Source organism: Chiroxiphia lanceolata, chromosome 4 (genome assembly GCF_009829145.1).
Source record: "Chiroxiphia lanceolata isolate bChiLan1 chromosome 4, bChiLan1.pri, whole genome shotgun sequence".
NCBI lineage: Eukaryota > Metazoa > Chordata > Aves > Passeriformes > Pipridae > Chiroxiphia > Chiroxiphia lanceolata.
The window spans coordinates 40,815,443-40,838,256 of NC_045640.1; the positions used below are offsets into that span (position 1 = coordinate 40,815,443).

General features: G+C 34.9%; 1 protein-coding gene across 1 annotated transcript in view; it reads right to left on the bottom strand.

Moving 5' to 3' along the window:
* Positions 1 to 22,814, bottom strand: part of TLL1 (tolloid like 1) — a 131,953-nt gene that overhangs the window by 67,729 nt on the left and 41,410 nt on the right. The window contains 4 exon segments of the mRNA XM_032686652.1: positions 1,254 to 1,406; positions 3,501 to 3,544; positions 3,546 to 3,579; positions 7,627 to 7,737. Of these exon segments, the coding sequence (XP_032542543.1) occupies positions 1,254 to 1,406; positions 3,501 to 3,544; positions 3,546 to 3,579; positions 7,627 to 7,737 (342 nt within the window).

A 22,814-nucleotide genomic window follows, 5' to 3' on the forward strand; every position in this document is an offset into this window, starting at 1 on the left:
TGGAGCTATACCCTACACGCAGATGCAGCCAGGCCAGCTCTCAGCACAGAACACAAAGCCAGCTAGTACACAGTACTTCAGAGAGCATAGCAATGTAATTTCACTGCCTGACAAAAGACAAAGTTTATTGACATAGGGAAAGTATCTGAGAATATAGCTGTATTGCTTCAAAAAGAACATTATTATTTGTCAAGAATTTGCTAAACAGAAATACATCCATCTTGCAGGTTACAGCATAGGATAATTAAAAAAAAATCAAATCTTTTTTAAAGGTGACAAAACCTCAAAGTTTGTAAAAATGACAAGTTCAAATCATATCTGATTCTAAAAATTAAAGGTTATTCCATCCAATCTTGCCCTTTTCCTTTATCTTTAAGAAACACTTTCCAAGCTTTAGAATTTAACTTTCTTTATGAAAAAGGCAAAATGTTTAATCTGGTATGCTTTCATTTAGCTTACTATGATTATTTCAGAAGATAGTAATCCTAAAGCAAAGGTCACATTTGGTATAGTGCTATGTAAATTCACAGTTTTGACTGTAGGTGTCAGTTTGAAAGGAATGAATGGTTTCTCCATATACACGCAATGTGTGAGCATTTGCATGTTTCTTTTGGTTCCCTGTATTATCATGCACAGTAAATGTTATTACATATCTTTTCCCATTATATTTGGGTTTTTTTGCTCCATTCTCTTTAAAATTATCTCTTACATTCTCATTGATATTGATCCATTTATATTTTTCAGGGATAACAAATGTTTTAAACTTTTTCTAGAGTTTTCTGCCAAAAATTCTATTGGCAGTCTTTCTTCTTGTCATATATAACGTCTGTGTGTACCCATCTGAAAACCAAACTGAGGAATGACAAAACACATTTCAGTCAGTTTGTTGAGTGAAATCAGTTCAGTAGAATATATGTCACACCAGTTGAATTAGATATATACTTTTGCCAAATATCCTGCATTAAAAAAAAAAAAAAGTCCCCCAAAAAACAGATTTCTTGACATTCTGTTACTTTGGCTCTTGGAAACAAACATGCAACAGGAAATATTAAGCAAAGAAAAAGAGCCTTCCCTCTCTAAGAGGTAGTTATACATTTTTATTATGTAGCTTGCCTTTGAAAACAATTAGACTAAGATTTTTTCTTTCGACTTTCATAGTATGACTTCACTTCTAAAAATTAAAAAAAAAAAAAAAAGAAGACAGCAATTCAAAAAAATCATATTCCTCTTTCCATCCAAAACATAAAGCTTACCAGTGAAATTTCCACCTATAACATATGGAATGACACCCCCTGGCCATATTCGTTCTGTTCGTGATGTAGCAGCTCTAGGAAATCGGTTTTTCTCATTTTTCCCTGAGAATTTTGCAGTAGTTCTTCCTTTAGATGTATTATTTTGCTCAAAACCTGTAATGATAATTAAAATACTGAATGAGGTCACACACACAAAAAGAGAACAACTATATTCCAGCAGGTCAAACTCAGATTATTTCTTTATGCCTCTTAAAAGTAGGACATTGCTGTTACGTGACAGTCTATCATTACTAAGTTTTCTGATAAAGCCTTGAAATAAGTCTGAATTCTCATTTTTTAAACATATCTCAAGTAACAATTTCGCATGTATGTTTATCAACTGGAATGAGCATTGCATAATTGCATCTAAATTTTCTCATTTAAAAAAATATTTGGAAAATTACACTATGTTTTTAGTGGGGTTTTTTGGGGTTTCTTTTTTTTCTGGTTTTAGTGTTATTTTGGACCTTTTAATAAACTAGTATTTTTCCAGCAAAGAAGGAAAGTCTTTGGACAGACTCAAAGTAATCAAAGCATTCACTATCTCTTTCATTTTTATTGTACGATCTGGAAAAAGCACCAGAGCAGAAAAAAGTCCATACATTTTTCATAAACTAACTTTTGGACCCTATGAATAAGTATTACTCATGGCTGGAGTTTCTTTACAAGAGAAAAAAATATCTACCATTCTCAGGGATATTACCACCATTCATTCCATTACAGTCAAATCTTTCTAAATCAGCTGAAACCTACAGTGACAACAGAAAAGGATAAGGATAGTTAGACAAGGACTTGAACACAAGAACAGGTGCTCCTTCTGAAGCAATTTATAGGTTAGTATGCAGATCTGAGCAGTTCATAAAAAACGGATCCCTTGAAAGGTGATCAACAAATCCTACTCAGTGCAATTGAAATCTTACTCCTCATTGAAGAGTACGCTTTCCCTCTATGAGAATTCCCTGTGATACCAGGTGCACCAAAGTGTTAATGACTAGCTCAGAATCAGGAAGGATTCCAGGGCAGGATCACAGTAAGGAATTTTGGCATAGCCCCAGGGCTGAGAGAGCAGCAAAAGGAAGAAAAGGGAGAAGCTCCAGCACAATGCAGGGAGAAAGCTCTTTGATACACAGGAAGAAAAGCCTGTCTTTGTAACAACCTGCATGTAACAAATTATATCAGGAGTGATACAGAAAATTCCAGGGATTTAGAAAAAACAAAACAACACACTCAGGTAAAACAAGTAACTTATCCTTGTAATTAAAAAAGTGTGTAAACGGGAATTATGCAACAGTCTACACAACAGGTAGACACTTTACAGAAAAACTATTGTTACACTTAATATGCAATCATTACTGAACCACTTCAGATGTCTACATAGATGTTTTACCATTTCAAATTCTTTTTATCAGTGCACTCCAGAACTCTAGGTAAGAAATTTATGCCAAATTGCATGTGAAAGACTACAAGAATTTATGTAATACTAAAATTTTAAATCTCTTATAAAGAATGAAAATTATATCTCAAAGCACATCTGCAAAGGCAGTTACCATGCTCTGGTTAACCTTGCAAGATACATTCAGACAAAATGTGGTACAATTACAATGAAGTTTTACATATTTTCCTTTTTGAAGTTGACGTTTCATGATATTAAAGTGACGTCTCCTTGCATTAAATACAGTGAGTAAACTCAACCAGTATTATTGGAGATTCCACTTCTGTGGGCTGTTGAATTCAACTACATTTATACCGACAAGAGCAGATTAGTATAAAAATGTGCTTGTTCAGCATAACACACTACAAATGATTCAAACACAGTATGAATCATCAGAATGCCCCACCTGGATCCAGAAAAAAGAAAGAAACAAACAAAATTAGTAGCTATGCAGCATAGCCTACCTGCCATGAAACACACTGTATGGATTAGTTGAGCTGATAACTGTGAACACAGCTATACAAAAAGTTAAGCAGTTTTTAATACAAGATTTAAAACTATGTATTTTAGCTTCCAAATTTGATATTGATGTAGAACTCTAAGAAAAAACAACAAAAAGCTAATCTCTTCATTACTATTCTTGCACTATTTATTTTATAATTTGTTTATGTCAATAGCAATACATGAAGGCTTTAAAGTGTTAAAATACTATCATCATTAACGTTCATGATACGCTACGACATCAGGCAACTTGCTAATTTAAACACTGAAAATACCAGAGCCAAATCTTCTTATCCTCTCTATAAGCTGATAAGGGCACCATGTTTTTTGACATTCCATGTTCTCCAAAGCCACCTTTAAAAGAAAAGAAAAAAAAATTTTTTCAAAAGTTAAAAACATGGAATCTTAAACCTACAGCAACTATATAGCCTGGAGAAACTAGAAAATGTCCCACAAAATCTGCAATGCAACTTAAAGGAAACTTAATATTTTTAATGATTTGCATAAAAATTTTTCAAGTATTCTTGACAATGTAATAAAAACACATTATTAGCTGAAAAATTTTCTAATATGCATTCCACGAATGTAAGTCACATTTCTTTGTTAGTCAGGCAAGTCATGACAATTACATCATCTAATCATTATTTGGAGCTTTTTTGTTTCTGGTGACCTTGACATCCTCAGAGCTATATTGACTGACAGCTAAAAGGCTTTCCCTTACAGAAATTTCCTGAGTGCATGCCACAATTTCTCATTCCAAAGGAGGGAAAGAGAGAAAGCAAACAGCCAAAGTTTCATCAGAAAAACAAAACAAAACAAAACAAAACAAAAAAACCCCCACAACCAAAAAAAACCAAAAAAACCCCAAACCACAACAACACAACAACAACACAAAAACCTCAACCCTTCACCACACAGAAAAAAAAACAACAAAAAACCTCCAACAAAACTGATGCAAACTTAATATTTCTGATTTTACCATGAAAGATTTGGGGTTTTTTCCAGCGTGCAAATAGATGTCAATGCACTCTAAAGGCTTTGAAACATTTCAAGCTGGTGTATTGCAGTAAGACCTCACAGGTATAAAATAGATAGATAGATAGATAGATAGATGATAGATAGATAGATGATAGATAGATAGATAGATAGATATCTGTGTCATTACAGCAATCAACGAAAATCTAAGTTACGAACTAGTTTATTTTAACATTTACCATCCCATTTACAGAAACAAAAAACACATTTCTGGGTTTACTGCATGCAGTCTGACACGTACACCCTTCACATATAAACCTTTTGTGGCTGCAAGTGCCTTTTCAATCACCAGTAAACCAGAAGCAAGAACACTGACAACACTGCACTAGTCAATTAAATCATTCAGAATTGTTCAGAAAGTTTTGTGATTTTCATAATTTTGCACTAGGTTGTATTTTACAATTCAGAATCTGTTATAGGACAAGTGAATTTTTAAACTACTTTTACAATAGAAAAGTAAAAAGATGGAAACAGATCATTGACACCTCCAATGCCATTAAAAAGACCTTTCCAAAATTCCTACAAAAACTTTCAACATATATGTAGAAAATACATTTATTAAACAGTAACTTAAAATCATATTGCACATGAGAAAATTCCATAAAAGGCAAGTTAGTGTGTGGTTGCTCAGTGAATAACAATGTGCCTAATTATTTGGATTACACTGTCACATAGTTGCTGGCTCCCTTGAGAAAAATTTCCAAATTTTTAAAAACATTTTAGATAGATGAGGTAATACATTCCTTTCCAAAAAGTTATATAGGAACTATAGTATATACTGCATAGAATATAACATTGATCATCATTAATGTAATTGTCTCTCATGTTACTATTCATCTTATAAAATAGGTATATAGCTAAAGATTCTAAAAGAATATTAAAAAGTCCTTAAAAGCATCATCTGTCAGAAATAACAGAAACCCCCAGAGAATCCATTATTTACTTAAGGAAATTTATATATTCTAGAAAAAAAAACTCTCACTTTTGTCTTACTACTGCTTGTGTATTTCATTTAGTGAAAACTAAGAAGAAAAAGTATCTCAGCTAGACTAAGCTGTCTTATATGAATAATATTAAGTCCTGCCAAGCCCACAGCCTAAAAAAAGTTTTAAAAAATTTTATTTGCTGTGTCCTCTCAGAGTTCAAGCGGAGAAGGTAGATGGTTTAGGCAGTTTGGACTCAATATACGTATAAAATTTTTATCAGCTCTACTGTTGTTTCTGTTTACCATGATTATGCATTTTGCTTGGATGAATGAAAAATAAAATAAGAACCATACTCCAGGAAGCTCACAGATTATCTGACAATCCAGACAGATAATCCTCCCCGGAGCGTCACATAATGTGAATCGGTCTGTGAGCCTCAGGATTTAATTAGAGTTGCAATGAAACGTGTGTCCACCACTCACATCTCCATGGTTTACAACCAAGTATCTAACCTTCTACCAGATGTCACCTTTAGTTTGTGAAGACCAGCTACAGAGGATGCTCAGAATTCAAGCTTGCAATTGTGTTTAACTAAGGTAAAATTTTGCTGGCTATATTACAGACATTTTACATTCCTTTTCCAGTTGCTACCTAATATCAACTAGCTAGTTGTTGGCAATCTGCTATTTCAGGAATTAAGGGGAGAAAAGCACACTAGGCTGTGCAGTTTGCAAAAATAGGCTAAATTCCAAGTTTAGGCACCAAGAATGCTGTAAATGTAGAAAAAAATTACATATGTGCTGTGCAAAATTGAGTTCTCCAATGTTGTTTTTAGAAAAAGCAAGAATGCTGAGGGTTCACTGAGAGCAATTATGAAGTCATCAACCTCAGGAGAGCTTGTTGTCAAAAGTTTAGTCCTGCTGACTATCATAGTTGGATTGACTTGTCTTGTGCAACACAGGTAGAAAAATTTGATCAAATATGTTAGTAATCCTCGACAGGGTGACTCGATATCCTGAACAGGATACCATTCACAACAAAAGATAATGTGCCTATCACAAAACACGTAAGAAAAAAACTAATAATATTAATATAATTTAAAAACTGCTTAGTAATGTTATTGTTTCTGTAGCCATTAACAAAAAAAAAAAAAAGAAAAAGAACAACTTTGTAGTTAAAAGAAAAGGGAGTCATCGGGCCAAAGAAATCACTTGACTGCATTACTCCAAGGGGAAATGAGTGATCTTAGTCTACATTTTGTCAACAAAACTAGTACCTGAAATACTATTCGTTTGGGGAAGGGAGGCAGGGAGACCACTGATTCAAACATTTTAAAATCAAGTCTAGATCTAGAAATTGTCAACACTGTTCCTGCCTTGAAAAGACAAGTGGATTTAAAAAAAGATAAAGTAAATTTTCAAGTTGTCGTCTAAATAGTCTAATCACAACATCTACGTAGGAAGAGTAAAAATATTTTTAAAGATATCAATATTGAAAGCTTAAATTTAAAATTGCTTCTTTCACCTGAAAAATGTACGTCCACATATCAGGAATAAGTTACAGTATCTCAGTTCAGGACCATATAAAACATGCTGAATAGAAAATAATTTTTAATTTCACATTTATAAATTCTCTAATAGCATTTCTTCCAGACTTTTCCTACGTAATTTCTCTTTTTATGGTATCATAACCTGAAAATTTACAAATTCTCAGTTATCAATTTACAAATCAGATCCTGAAAGGATAAATATTTTTAAACATTACATAGACATCCATTTAGATATGGATTATGTTTTTTCTCTTTTGCAAACACACGTACGTACACCTAAATAATACCTCTTTATCTATGCGTCTGAATATCCAGTTGCCTGTGTTAATCAGATTGCAGTTCTGGCAATAGTGCATTGTATGTTAACAGTAGCAAATAAACATATACTAAAGTGCCATATAAATAGTTGCTTTTTAGACAAGGCAAATTATAGCAAGGATGACATGTTCTAATGTTGCTTCTAGATCTAGGTACAGAACGGGATGAAACACAAAAAAGAGCAAAAGGAGGGATTGTAATCCAAGGTCCCCAGTTTTGTCTCTAGGATGACCCATAGGTTCTCCACTATCAGAAGCTTTCAGTGATGAAATCAAAGCTTTGTACAATTTCCTTTCCCCCAGGACCACCTGCAGAGTAGACTCACAGTTCCTAGCAGCTTCTGCTCCTCAGTTCAACAAGATATTTTTCATCAGAAATGCCAGAATAAAATTAAAATTTCTATCTCTCTCTTTCCCTAAAAAAATATTATACAAGGAGTATAAATTTGCTTTAAGTGTAAATGAATGCTATCCAAGACATTATACTGACTTTCCATACTTAAAACAGAGATTGCCTTCTATGTGGAATTAACTAACAGGAAAAATAAGTTAAAACAAGCTTGAAATAGCATACCTGTGTTATGGCCAAGTCTTTCATTGGAGTGCAGTGTAAGGTCAATCGTCCTGTCAATTTGAAAGATTTTTAAGTCTTCATCATCTAAGGCAATATCTCCCCAAAAGACAGCTTTAAATAAAAAGAGCTCAATTTAATTAGAGAATTTATTTGGACAATAAAACCAATCTGAAGAATATGATGCCATGTTTACATCCTTTGGGAAAGCATATGGTAAATATATTCATATATATTGCTTACTGATCGATGTTTTTACATGAAGAAAGAAAGAAAAGTACATAGCAAGAGACAAATAATTTGTTTCAAAATCTTACAGTCTATTTAGTTTTTATGCACATTGCCTAAATGCAATAATTTAAATGTAATACCTATCTATTAATATTTTTTTAGTATTTTAGCATGTAATAAAGTATGCAAGTAAATACAACAAAGCAGAAAAGACACTGAGATGTGAAAATTTGAACTATGAAGTAAAAACATACACTACTAAAAACCACAACCTTTAAATTTCCTAACATCTCTCTGAAAATGGGGATTATTTGAAGGAATTTTTATTATTTCACTAACTTTCTACATTACATTATGTTTCCCTCAGATAATTAAATGTTTATCTTTTTCTGTAAACTGAGTAAAACCCACTTTTATTTTGTATTTTCCTCTCACATTATTGTACACTTTCCTTTTGTATTTTAATCTCACTATCTGGATGCTTTCAAATTCTTTATTTTTCAAAGCTCCAGTCTCTTTCAAACCTTCCTTTGGCCCTTTTGGTGGGTTCCTTCTTCTCTCTTTTCCTGTTTTCTTCCAGTTTCTTTCCTTCTGACTTTTGCATAGTTAATTCATCTTCCCTAAGCTGCTACTACAACTCAGTGGACCATGATACAGCCCCACTTCCAAGAATTCAGGACCTATAACCTCAATCTTTCATCTCCACCTATTTTTTGCTGAGATTTTATCCTGAGATCTCCCTGACAACTTAAACTTACTATTAAAGATGAACTTAACAGGCCATATCCTCAATTGCTGTGAATGAAGTCAACAGAGCATGTACCAATTAACATGAGTTGAAGTGGTTGTTCATTATCTTTATCCAAATTCTTCCTTTTCCCACTGCCTCTGTCAATAGCTCTATTATTTGTCCCCTCAGAGTCACAAAACCCCTATGTTCAATCTTAGTGTCATCTTCAACTCCTTTCACTCTTTCTCCCATCTGGGAAGACATTACTTGGTTAGTGCTCTACAGCACTACAGCAAATTGTTTTCATCACTTCCATGCAACTAACCCTTGTCCAAAGTCCAGCTTTTCCCAAGTCAGTCTCTCTGGTCATCTTCCATTCAAACTTATCCTAAACATTATTGTTAACTAGTATTCTTTGTCTATTCTTTATGTCACATTTTAGAGACCACTCATCAGATAATATTCTCAGTAGTTTCATGTTGCTGCAAAAGTTATGTATTTCTAATTTATGAATGTTCACATTCATTAGTGTTTAATCAAATCCTTAGAAAAAAAGAGGTTTTACTTAAGCAAAAAGATAGGTATTTCTAAAGAACTTCCAGATATTACATTACTTCCTCCTATCTCCATTATTTTTCTTAAAAACAAAGCAACTAGTAGAAATCACATTGTCTATGCCCTTGGTCTGCCTTGTAAAATACTTTAAGAAAACCCCCAGATCACCTACACAGTGTTCCAAACTGAAAGTGAAAGTTTCCAATTAAGAACATAACAAACAATTTATGTCTTCCCCAAATATTTATATTCTCATGTATATAATCTTTTGCACAAGATAATATTTCTTAGAAACCACAAATATTTGAGATCATTACTGAAACTGTTCAGTGACTTCTGGCACATTTCAGAACACTATCCTTCCAAGGGTTACTATTCTTACGCTGACATTGGACACACTGGCTACATTATTCCTCTAGATAGCCTGTTCTCACCAGTGATGGTTTTTACCATCAAGAGACAGAGCTAGTGGTAGCTTTAGGTGGTTTAGGGTTTTTTTCCCTTAAGCTTCTAGGAAAAAATACCCTTACATTATCATGGTTTTGAATAGCAAGGAAACAAATCAGTAGTCTCTGTCTGACTTGAATCAAATATTATTTACTTCTACTTTTATAAACATCTTCCAGAGATTTTTCTTGAGTGTCATTCATAACAGGGACCACTGTATAAGCACACTGAAAGATTGCAAATTTGAACAAACAGAACAGAAAATGGTTAAAAGAAGAAATTATTAACATTTCAGTCTACAAAGACAAAACGTGCCCCAGCAGAGGTCACACAGATTGTCCACACCAAACTCAAGGAAGTGCTAAAGCTTAATAACAAACCCATTTTTCTTTCCTGGTGATACTGAGAGTTAATAAAAGGAAGATTCCAAATTAACAAAAGACGATGCAAAAAAATATCTCACTGACAGAAATGCACTAGCAGAAATCATTTTGGTTTCTGTGTGCAATACTAATGTATAAATAAGAAAACTCAAGGCAAATCAAACTTCATACTAATAATAAAGCAGAAAAAAATTAGTGGAAAATATTCACCCTAGTCTTGATGATGCATCTTTATCTCTTTTACCACCTCACTGTGGTAACACTCACTTTAAGAAGAAAATAGAAATAGCAAAGACTAAATCCTATGAATTTGTTTGATAGAAAAGTATTGAATTTGTGTGCAAGTATACGAAATATACGTCAGTGTTCAGGCAATGTGTAACAATTTTGTCTGTCGGGTTAGAAAGGAAAACAAAGCTATGCTATTTTTGTTAAATATCTGGATCATTACCTAGCTTTTGATTATAGACCAAAGCCAAAGTTGAGTTTAAAAATAATAAAACCACAATAATATAACAATATGACCAATAGCAGCTACATTCTCTGATGTATTAAAGAAATATGAGTAACACTGAAGAAAGAAATATATAAGATCATTTGATTAAAAGTATAATGGAAAGTTTGGAACTTTCTTTAGGCCACTGGTTCTTTTTACTCAAGACAATTCTATTCTGCAGAAAATGACAAACATGATGTAATGTAGAAACCTTAATAAAATTAACTCATTTGACTCTACCATAATCTAATAAGTGACACTTTACTTTCACTCAATTAAACCTCTCATCTTCTGAATTAATTTCACTTTACCTAGCAAATGACAAAACAGTTAACTGGATGCTATTTAATTTCAATATAGTCCAATCAATCAGCAACTGATAAAAAGAGATAACTGTCTTTTTAAAAGTACATCTTTCCAACGAAGGGTCTGCACTGAATATTAATTCTGCCCTTCAAAGCCTGAAGTACAACCCCACCTGAATTATCAAAAGAAGTAAAAAAAGTATCTCCCATAACTGTTAAAAGAATCTTTTAATTTTTTGGAATGCCGGTGTAAGCGTCAAACTACTTTGTAACTAGAGAAGACCATATTTTTATCTCCTGCCTTAAAATTTTTATGGCCTGAAACTATCTGAAGAAGTCAGTCCATATACTTCATCATGTCACAAACCAATCTTAAGCTTACAGAAAGCAAGCAGAGGATTGTTTGGGTATGCAAGGCATGATGTTAAAGACTTTGTTAAAAGCATGTCAGGATTAAGAGCTTTATTAACTCCCTCTAAGGAACATCTGACAGAATTGACCAGTTCAGCTGTTCACCTCCCATATTTTTCATAGATATTTAATTCACAAGTTTCATCCAGAAAATTATCAAGAGTTTGATAATCAACCAACTAGGTATGAAAAAAAATGAAACAAAAGGATAGAAAAACTATTAAAGTGATTGAAACAGAACTTTAATGTATCTCTACTTATTTAAGGTTACTTCATATTAACTCTTATCCTATCTATCTACTCCATGATCACAATAACTTGATGTTACAGATAGATTTTTCATTGAATTTGAAAATGCAAGACTGACAATAAACTTAAGAAATATCAGCAGCGTCGCAGAATAAAACCAGCTCAGCCTTGCAGCAGGTCAGGAACACCTGACTACCCATCACAGCACCCAGAGACTGACCCCCTCAGAGATCATCACCACCCAGAAACCATTTTTGGGACCCGATTTGTTCTGATGACTCTGCAGGTTGGACACATGTTCAACAGAAGCTGCCAAGAACAGCCAACAAAAAACATAAGAGTTAACTGCAAACCACGACTGAAATCTGAAGAGCTCCTTTAACATCCTTTGATGGGGGTGGAATACTCAACACATTTCAAAGTCTGACCAGTAATTCATGTAGCAAGAGGTGCCAAAAAGTGTGCCGGCCCAGCTTCAGGGCAGATATTCATCTAAACCTACAAGTGCAGCAGTTCTAATTAGCAGACTCTTCCACAGCTGAGTCATTGAATACTTCCCTGAAACAACACAGCTATGTGCATTATAGTCTACCTCGGTGAGTCACTTTGTTCACACAATCCATTCACAGTTTACATAACTGCCTCTAACTCTACATGGAAAAAACGAAGATTAGAGCTAAGTAAATAAAGACAATTTCACCTCAATAAAAGGAAAATAACAAATGCTACTATAACTAACCTGATTCTGTATTCCCATTGTGAAATTAATCTAATCAAGTGTTCGATAATTATCCAAATAATTTTCACTTTTCATTGAACGAAAATATGTCAGAAAAAAGTTAAATGAAACTTTTAGCAGCATTAAATAAAAGACAAGGGCAGTCTATTTTCACAGGCACATCAAAACAGAAAGTTAACTACTTCATGAATTTCATCATGCAGCATTTTCAAATCTGCATGACTATGAGCGTCAGCAGAGCAGCTTGATACACTTGAAAAAGCTCACACAGACACCTGAAAACAGAAGTAACACCTCTGACAGGCTGCGTCCATGTTTCCATTTACTGTAAAAGTAAATTATATAAAATAGGATGCTCATCAACATTCATACCAATTCTATTTTTCAAACTCCCACTTCAAACTCCCAACCAGAAAACAATTTTCCCTAAGGAATGTATCATTTCCACTTCTATCAGAAAAGAAAATAATGATGGCAGAATACTTGTAACATCTCCAGGCTGTACACCAGTTGGAAATTCATTCCTCCATTCTTTTGAATGTGACATCCCTTGACAATAGTTCACATGGGCACACATAATATTATCCTGAAATTAACCAGCTTGTATATGGCAGTGATGTAGCCTTAGAAGCACAAATTTTAATGCAATTCACTCAAATCTTCGGTTACACTGTTTCCACATTGACAGCATTACCTGCAGCTCACCACTGTCTCATGTTATCCGCTCCTAGAAATTTCCCTTATGTTCCCCATGCACAACACTTTTAGCTTCCTTCCTTCCTTCGACCATGTGTTCACGTTTATAGGTAGGATGCTGCCAAGGCAACATCCCTATTAAGACATTCAGGTGTAATACACTTTTCCTAGAAATCATTAAAATGAGAACAAGACAGGACAAATAAACAGCATACAATAGAGAACTCCCTGTCATTGCCCCCAAGTTACACTTGTGGACCCCCTTCTGAGATGTGCAGCATTTCATTGCAGCTCCTCCACAGTGTTTTCCAAGCTCTGCCGGAAGCTATTAACAAACTGACCTAACTAGGACAGAAAAATAACCAGGTATGACCTGACTATGGACAGAGAAAACAGCTGTAGAACCAAAGGCAGGAGAAGAGAAATAATTGCTGGAGAGGCGTCAACCATCCTATAGAGTCAACTGGTTCCAGACAACCCTTCCAAGCAATCACATCATAAGGCAGATGGGCAGATGGGTTAAGTGGCATGTAGTACTGGGGCATGTCCCAATTTTTTTCAAAGCAGGAAACACTTCTGATATAAAACAATACTCAAAGGAAAATGGAACAATTGTAACATCTTTTGTCAGAGTAAAACCTGCACTTACCAAAGGAGACATTTGGATAGCTTGATCTTTGTGAGAGGGGACACTGTTTTGCTAGAGATGTTTCTTCATGGCACAGCACAAATCTTGATTTACAGATATCCATTTACTTGGAGCTAACTTCAGCTTTTACTTTGTTCTTATTTTCAAAGTAGTGACTTTTTCAATTCCCTTTTTTTTTTCTGCTACTGTTTTTTAGTTAGAGTTTTCATATTCCTTTACAATTAATAGAATAAAAAATAAAAATAAAAATCTTAAAAAGAGTACAGACAATTTTGACAGAATTTCCAATCTTTGGTAAAAGGACAAACTTCATTCCTAAACTTACTGAAAGGTATTTTGAGGACAGGCTCTTCAATATTGCAACAGCTACTCTATGAAAGGTTTCGTTCTTGGTTAAGCTGCTCAACCTGGCAAGCTTCCTGACTTTCAGTAACTATTTTCTTTTTTTAAGTAAGATCATCATCAACACCACACCTACTTTGTAACTGGTAAAATCTATTCCTTGTGAAATGGGTTAAACATTGAACTGAATGCACAGGACATTGCTCAGCAAACAGTAAAGGTGTCTGCACACTCCAGTGGCACAGTAAGCAGCTACGCCAAGAACTTTCTTCACTGTCAGGCCAGATATTGGCAAAACAAAACTACAGAGAAATAATCTCAAGGAGATCCATTTACCTATCCTACTATTAATAAGTTCTATAATCATTTTCTACTGTTTCAAGTTTTTAGTAAGCAGAAAGGATCAAAAGTTAAAAAAAAAAATAAAATAAAATTGACACACGACTTTTTTCAGAGCAATTATCAACCACTCTGAAAGGAAAGCAACAGCAAGAAACCAGTGGCTCTCAGAAAGTTCCATGATAGCCGGAAACACAGGACAATCACAGCTAATTTTTCTTAACACAACAAATGTTGATCTGCTTTTTATGAAACTGCATCAAGAGTACCATCCTTTCCTATGCCTGTCACTCCTTCTGCCACTGGAATAACAGTCAGTGAGGGAAACAATTCTCTCTCTTTCTGGAAAGCATGGAAGTCAGCCCTAGTAGAAACCATTGCTGAACTTTGATTTAGTGATAACTGACTGCTGTTTATGGCATAGGAAAAGAAGGCTGATGGGTCACGAGGATCTGTTTGCTGTCCCCAGCCACCTGCAAATGCTGACTTCTTTTGCTATAGTTAGCTTTATTAAGGAGGCTAGAAAAATACACCAGGGGGAAACTCAGATCTATAATAGCACAACAGTCATAATTACCCCAGTTAGTCCTTTGTGACCACTATGATGCTATAATATTCACCTTCATTTTACTTTGAAACTCCATTATCCTCTGAATAGCCTTAGGGTCAAGATCTACGAAATTAATTATATGGCTAAGCTTTCTTACAGTAGAAAGAATGGACTCCGTGAGGCAAAATCATCACTCTTAAAGTAAAATCTTTTTTTAAATATAGAAAACACATAAACATATAAAACTATGAAAGAAAAAAAAAGTTTGTTTTAAAATTAAGAACAGATTTTAAGTAATTCTGTTCCTTAAAGAATGGGAAAATGGATAATTTCAAAAATAAGCCACATAGAGAAGGATGGAGAAAATTGTTGGAAAGAAAGTTGTCAGTCTGAGTGTGTCACCTACATGAAACAGCTGTTAGGGCTGAGACAGATACAGCAGCTGCTACAAGGCTTCCCCAAAGAGGCAAGCCTTAGACATTTTCATTCAAACACCAAGAAAACAGAATGGCACCACCAAATCAAGTGAATTACCAAGCTAACTGATAATGCATAGCACAAGCCAAAAGATTAAACAAACTATTTTATTCTTTACATTTACACCCATATTAATCAACTGTATCTACTTTTCCCAGAATTTTGTGTAAAACAGATGGTGTTTTATAGTTTTTTGTTTTCCTCATACTGTCTAAACTTCAGAGCAAAATAGCTTCTCTAAGTTCACAAAATAAATTACATCTCATAAGTGAAGTATCACAGCTTTCATAACTTTTTCAAATGATTAACAACATTTTATGCTCAGAGCAGACTTAGGTATTTCTAAATTAAAATAATACTTTCATCATCATGAAACAACTGTGTGTCACTTGAGCACAGTACTGATTTCTTTGTTCCAGAAACTGAACTCAATCACCTCAGCATTGTTATTAAAGACAAAAATATTTTCTTGTTTTACTTGGCAATTTTCAAATATTATTTTCCTTCTAAACAGAAAGTAAAAACAGAGCTAGAAGCTTACATGAAGGCATTTGGGGACAGGAGAAATGTTATTTTGTAGTACACTGTTCAAAACACAAATGAATTTCTAGTTTGATGACTTGAGGTTTCAGAAGAGATGGAAGGCAACAGCACTGTCTGAAGTGTTGAAACTACACCACAATTATCAAACAAACCATTAAACACTGTACATAAAGTTAAGTTTACTTCCTATAGTTTTGCAACTATTGTGTTTTTCAACCCAACATATATTAGTGTAACTTGTGATGAGAAAGTGGGGTTTCAATGTTACTAGTAAAGTTCACTTAAGCAAAAAATCATGCAACCCAGTGAAGGCAGAGGCCCTTTATAGACTAGGTAGCTGTAAACTAAAAACTTTCAAGGACTTTGGAATTAGGCATCTTCATCCAGACCAGTCAACAGGCATGGAAACATTCACCATATGACTGTCATACAAAAATGGTTTCCCGGAGAACAAACCAACATCAAGTGGAAAGTTGTGAGATAAACCTTCTTCAACCAAAGACAATCTACAAACAGTCTACAAATCGGGTCCATACTTCCTCTCCCATCACTAAGAAAAGGCACAAAAGTTCAAGATATAAAAGAGGCGAAAGAATGGTTGCTAAGAAGACCATTATCATGCAGAAGGCAAACAGCTACAGAGTCTTTAATTTTACAGAATCACAGAATATTCTGAGTTGCAAGAGACCCACAAGGATCAAGTCCAACTCCTGACCCTGCACAGGACCATCCTAAGAATCACACCATGTGCCTGAGAGTATCATCCAAATGCTTCTTGAACTCTCTTAGGCTTGGTGTTGGTGATCATTTCTCTGAGGAGCCTGTTCAAGTGCTCAACCACCCTCTGGGTGAAGAACCTTTTTCTAATATCCAACCTAAACCTCCCCTGACAAAACTTCAGGTCATCCCGTTGGATCACCACAGAGAGATCAGTGCCTGTCCCTCCTCTTCCCCTCATGAGGAAGCTGTAGACTGCAATGAGGTCTCCCCTCAGTCTCCTCTTCTCCAGGTTGAACAGATCAAGTGCCCTCAGCTGCTCCTCATACGGCTTCCCCTCAAGGCCCTTCACCATCTTTGCTGCTCTTCTTTAGACGTTCTCTAGGAGCTTACTATCTTTCTTATATTGCGGTGCCCAAAACTGCACACAATGTTCAAGGTGAGGCCACACCAGTGCAGAGCAGAGCAGAACAATCACCTCTTTGACCAGCTGGTGATGCTTTGCCTGATGCCCCCCAGGACACAGTTGGCCCTCCTGGCTGCCAGGGCACTGCTGACTCATATTCCACTTGCCATTGTTAAAGTTCATACAACTGTTCGTTGTTCAGCCCTCTAATTTGTTGAGATCTCTCTGCAGGGTCTTCCTGTCTTCGAGAGTGTCAAAAGGTCCTCCTAATTTTGTGTCCTATGCAAACTTGCTTAGTATCCCTTCCTGCATCCAAGTCATTTATGAAGATGTTGAAGAGCACAGGGCCCAAGATGGAGCCCGGTGGAACCCCACTAGTGGCAGGTTGCCAGTCTGATGTTCCCCCATTCACTATTACCCTCTGTGCTCAACCCATGAGCCAATTGCTCACCCACCACATGATGTGTTTATCCAGCTGCACGATGGACAGTTTGTGCAGAAGACAAACTGTGAGAGATAGTATCGAAAGTTTTACTGAAATCCAGAAAGTTTCATTTCCTTGGCTTCCTTTGATCAACTAGGTGGGTTACCCTTTCATAAAAGGAAATCAGGTTTGATAAGCTGGGCTTTCCCCTTACGAAGCCGTGCTGGCTGTCACCAGAGCTTGTGTTGTCCTTCAGGTGTTTTTCAATACCTCCCAGAATAATCTTCTCCATAATTTTAGCCATCTACAATGAATTTTAACCTCTTTCTTTTTTTTTTTGAGAGAGAGAGAAAAATTTTAGTGAGGTGAAAGAGCTGGAAAGACCCAAGATAATTTCAGGATTTACCTAGATGTTTTTATTTCAGATGATAGAGGTAAAATCCTTTTCCACTTTTCAGACTTTAGAAGAGAAAAAACGTAAGTTCCAATCCATTCAGTGAAATGGATGTGTTATTGAATAGTAAGGATTTCAGAGAACTAAATCCATTTCAAAGATGAAGAACAGAATTAATAAAACACTTATACCTAAATAGACTACTGAGATCACAACTTCAATTTAACATCCTAGCCTTTCAGTGACAGAGTAAGTTACATGGTCAAAAATTATTGTTTCTGATAAGCCCAAGGATCAGATTTATATATAGTATAGGAGAGTAGTGGTTCTCTGATCTTAAGCCTTTGCAAGAACGTTTTCTCTGGGGCTTTCAGCTTCCAAAGACAGCCAGACAAGTCAGATATGAACGGTTCTGCTAGAAGAGTCCTGGTGCAAGGACAGCACAAGCATGGTCCAAGCTAGAAGAGCACAAGCACTACACAGCAGCCTTGAGGGAGAAGCAGCAGCAGTTGTCTGGGGAGAGCGATACAGAAAAAGGTTAATTAAAAAAAAAAAAAATTGGGAATTACTCTCTAGATAAGATATCTCACTTTGGCAATACCAGTCCAAGAAACGTCACAACCATAACACCTTCCCTCTAGTGTTACAGGTTGTTAGTATGGAGTAGAACTGGATAAAGAACTCAATAATAAGCGAGATAACTCCCTTAATAATTTTGTTGTGCTCTGATAACAAGAGGCGACATATTTATACAGCTACACTTTCTTTAAAACTTGTCATTAGAATGTAATAAGCATGTCACCATACTGTTATAGTAAAGCAGCACTGATCTGTGCAGATATCTTCCCCTTCTGTACCTTTTCCTCATCTTTGGGAAATGAAAAAAAATGTATTTCATTTTCTCACAGACTTTAAATCCCAAGTAGGCTAAAGTAGTACCTCTAAAACAGAAAATCCCTGAATAATTATTAAATGCAACCAAAGATTTATACAGAAAGCCAAATGTCATAGAAAGTGCATATCTGAGGGATTATCTGGCATTCAGGATCAAGGTTCTCATCATACCACATGAAAAAAAAGGTTGCTCCATTTACATCATCTTAAATTTAAACATGGAGAATTATTAAACTGTATATAAATAAACCCTTATTTTAGTCTTCAGAAGTGATTTCCATTATCAGTTGCAGTTTCCTGTTTCCATCATTTTTGTCATGAACCTCACTTAAGTCACTCCATCTCATTTTTTAGCACATCATTCTGCGACCTGGCTCTGCAGAAAAGACAAGGAAAGGGACTAAACAGCTCCTAATGTTGTTTTTTTTGGCCGTGATCCAATGCTTAATACAGTGAGTTCTGTGTGTAGGATCAAGACAATTTTATATTCTTTTCCTCATATTCAATAGTTGCCTTCTACCACATTTTTTTCTTACTGGAGTACAAATTCTAGTCAATACAGATAAAAATTGAAGCATGACTTTAACTCTTTATCATCCAAATTATGTCAAGGTTTGAAACAGAAATGATGAGTGTCATGCACCACAAGTATTTTGCTTGCTTGTCTCTGAATACAGATTTTTTTTTCAACATTTGCAATTTAAAGGGTTGGTTCTTATTTTCCCACAGAGACTCTGCACAGCTGCTGATTATTTTTTGGACACAGCAAGTAAAACAGAAACTGAAAAAATATCCTCAGAGTTAGCAAGGTGACAGTAAATGCACAGTGGAAAAATATTGATGTTATCTAATGCCTAATATCAAGTTATTAATTAGACTTAATGATCCACACAATTGAATCTTACAGAGCTTATTCTGAGCAATTTTAGCCATGAGAGTATTTGAGACAGAACTTATACAATCACTGTAATATTTTGCCTCTTGATAGATACAATGAAACCTCATTCCAGCTTTGCATTTATTAGTTCCTTCTTGAAAAACACTATTCAGCGTAGGCTCTCTCAAACTTTTTTAAATCTTTGTTTTTAAACAGTAAAGAGCATTAGCCTTTTGCAAGTACTCTGCTGCAAGCCAGCACAATCTCCACCCCATTCTGAAGAGAATTATTGCATTGCGTCCAAACTTACTCATTTCCTAGTTTTTTGGCATTGCTGGTAATTCAAGTATCATCCACAGAACTTAAGTGGGGGAGGTAAGGGAGAGGACAGTAAAAAAATACACAACTTCAACTTTCTTCTGTCCCTATAGTTTCTTTGCAAGACTGTCTGTATCCCCAAACCTGTGAGGCTGCAACTACTATTGCCACTCCCAGGCTGCCCCAAAAGTGACTAGGCTAAATTGTGCATATTTACAGTGATATTTTACATAAGGACTTACAGTTTGCTACTTGTTTACAACTGATTATCAGACTAATGCACTAAAAGCAAATTAAGATAAAAGCAATCCAATGGCAAAAACCACCTGAGTTTCACGAATTTTAATATAGACCATTGTGTGGTGTAAAATGGTAGCTAAGTGAAAGTTTAAGATTTTCCCAAATCTTAAAACAGTTATACGTTGGTTAGGCTTTCCACTTCGAGAAAGTCAGCCTCATGTTGATCTCATTTTATAAGGCATTTTAGTTTGCATGTCAAACTGAAATACTGAAGTGCCAATTCAAATATAACAGGTCCTGAATTTTTCTGCATGTTTATTAGTCTTATTTTCTTGCCTTCATTAAGCCACTGCACCTCCTTATGTACTGCTTACCACCAGATTTCTTATGCTGCTTTATAATAGCAGCCCATATGTTAGCAGGAACAGCGTACCAGGGTCCATTTGCCACCCCACTCGCAGACACCACTTCTCCCACTTCAACTACAACAGTCTTAATTGCAGCTGCTGTTTACATGAATACAAAGGAGATAGATAGTGAGTATTTAATGTTTTTTAATGGATTTGTTTCTTAATTAAGAAAGATGTTACTGTCTAAATTAGTTTCAGAGTATTTTCAGATAAATTTCAATACAATTCTGCAGCTGAAACAAAGTACATGAGCCAAACATAATATTTCTAGCCAGCTCACCCTGGGCTAGCATGGTCTGCTGGCTATGAGGACTGTGTCTTTTGACAGCTACACAGTGGTGACCTCAAATAACCTCTTAATATATCTCTGGAAATAGGAATTACACAAGATGCTGAAAATACTAAGCTTCATTCAAGCTCAGAGAAAATACAAATATTTAATATAGCTAACGTTCAGAACAAATATGCCAAATTAAATATTAATCTTTTCAGAAGACTGCCGTTTAGCCTATGGCATTAAGGGTCTAATATTGCAAATTTCCTTGATTATTAACATTTTAGGAAATGGAGAATTTTAATAGGTTCCTTAACTCCCAGATGATCTTTATTCTTTCTTTATTCTTTTATGCCTTCAAAGCAAGCTAATCAGATATACACGTGAATATACAGAAAAAGGAAAGTAGTTGACCAAGTAAAGAACACTCAGAAAACACGTTGCTGTATCACTCATCCCTTAAGTAGACCATATGTATTATCACTGTGTTTATAAAACATTTTCATTTAACTTTTGGACACAGTGCTGGAGACAAATCCTGTATTATCAAAAGGCATACTCCTGTAAGTATTTGAGACACTTGTGCTCCACATGTGGGAGGAAAAAAACCACCCAGGCATATAAAACATATGCCTTTTTCTACCCACTATCTCTTCTCACATGAATCCTAGTCTGTAATTCATAATCCTAAATGTCCACATTTCTCACGTACAAATTGTGGCAGTACACATACTTGTTTTAAGTGTTTCTTCGAGTTAGCATAAGTGTCACTGAAAATAAAATTCCTAGTAAAGAACAAAACAGAAGGATTTGCTGAGCCAGTACTTTAAAGCAGTGTTGTTTAAGGCACTGGTCTTTGGATATGAGAGTGCTCAAACAGTACAGTGTATTCTGAGACAGATAAGATTTCAAGTGAATGATCCTGGGTCACTCCCAACATTTAGAAAGAAATACCAGTTACCTAAACTTAAAATTTTTAGTTAACAACTAAAATATCTACAGTATATAATTTTACAGAAATTGATCTGTTTGAAGCTCTTTTAGGAAGACAGTAGTTCGAATTGTGGATTGGTAGCATGAATACTGCTTCAGCTATTAGAGAGTTGTAATATCAAAACCCTACTGTGAAAATCATAAGTTATGCAGTTATAAGTTATTCACCAAGAATATGGCTAAAAAAAAAAATTATCATAATATTACCATTTCTGATATAAATACATTTAAGTGAACAATTAATCCAAATGCCATATAAAAATTAATCTGTAATTTCACGGTTATGAAAATCAATGATATTTGTGGTTTATAAATTATTCTTTCACTAGTTCTGAAAGTATATTTCTCTTTATCCCTGAAGAGGAAAAAAACCTCAATACTTAGAGATAGCTTTCTAATACAATCAGTAGAAATATAATCTTTTAGGAATTTCATACTCATTTTCAACTGAAGGACTGATATAATAATCTTAGAACTAACGAATACCTAAAGAAGTATAAGGCAGAATACAGATATACAGATAACTGTCATGTAATCTACAAGACATAATATGAAAAAAAAAAAAGAAAAAAGAAAAAGCCTGTACTATAGGACTTAATTTTTTTTCATGGCAGACAAAAGTAAGAAACGCAGCTTTAGGTTGTGCACATACCAGACAACTGTCTTTGTGGCATCCCAAAAGCTTTTAACTTTGATGAATGTGTTAGAAAATCATGAATGCACAAGGGACATCCAGAGAGCAGTAAATGACCTAACACAAAGTTTGAGAACAGAAGACATCTTCATGTGCTAAAATGACTTCATTTGTTTTCATAAAACATGGAAGGAACATCTGTCAGGACAGGAAAGCATTCTGTAGTAACTTAAGGAATCAGAGCTGAAGTTAGCAGGAGGGATTTGGAGGTTGGATTTTTTTTTTCTGAATGCCTGTTTGGCTTTGCCAAACAGTACTTCACATTTCTGTGACTTAAAGAAAGTGAGCTAGAATCTTAGAGTGCAAAAGGATAGAAAGGATTGCAAGGATCCTATAAATCTTGAGAAAATATAGTAAAGATCTGTGGAGTATGGATTTTAAGAGATTAAGACAAAAACCTACAAACAA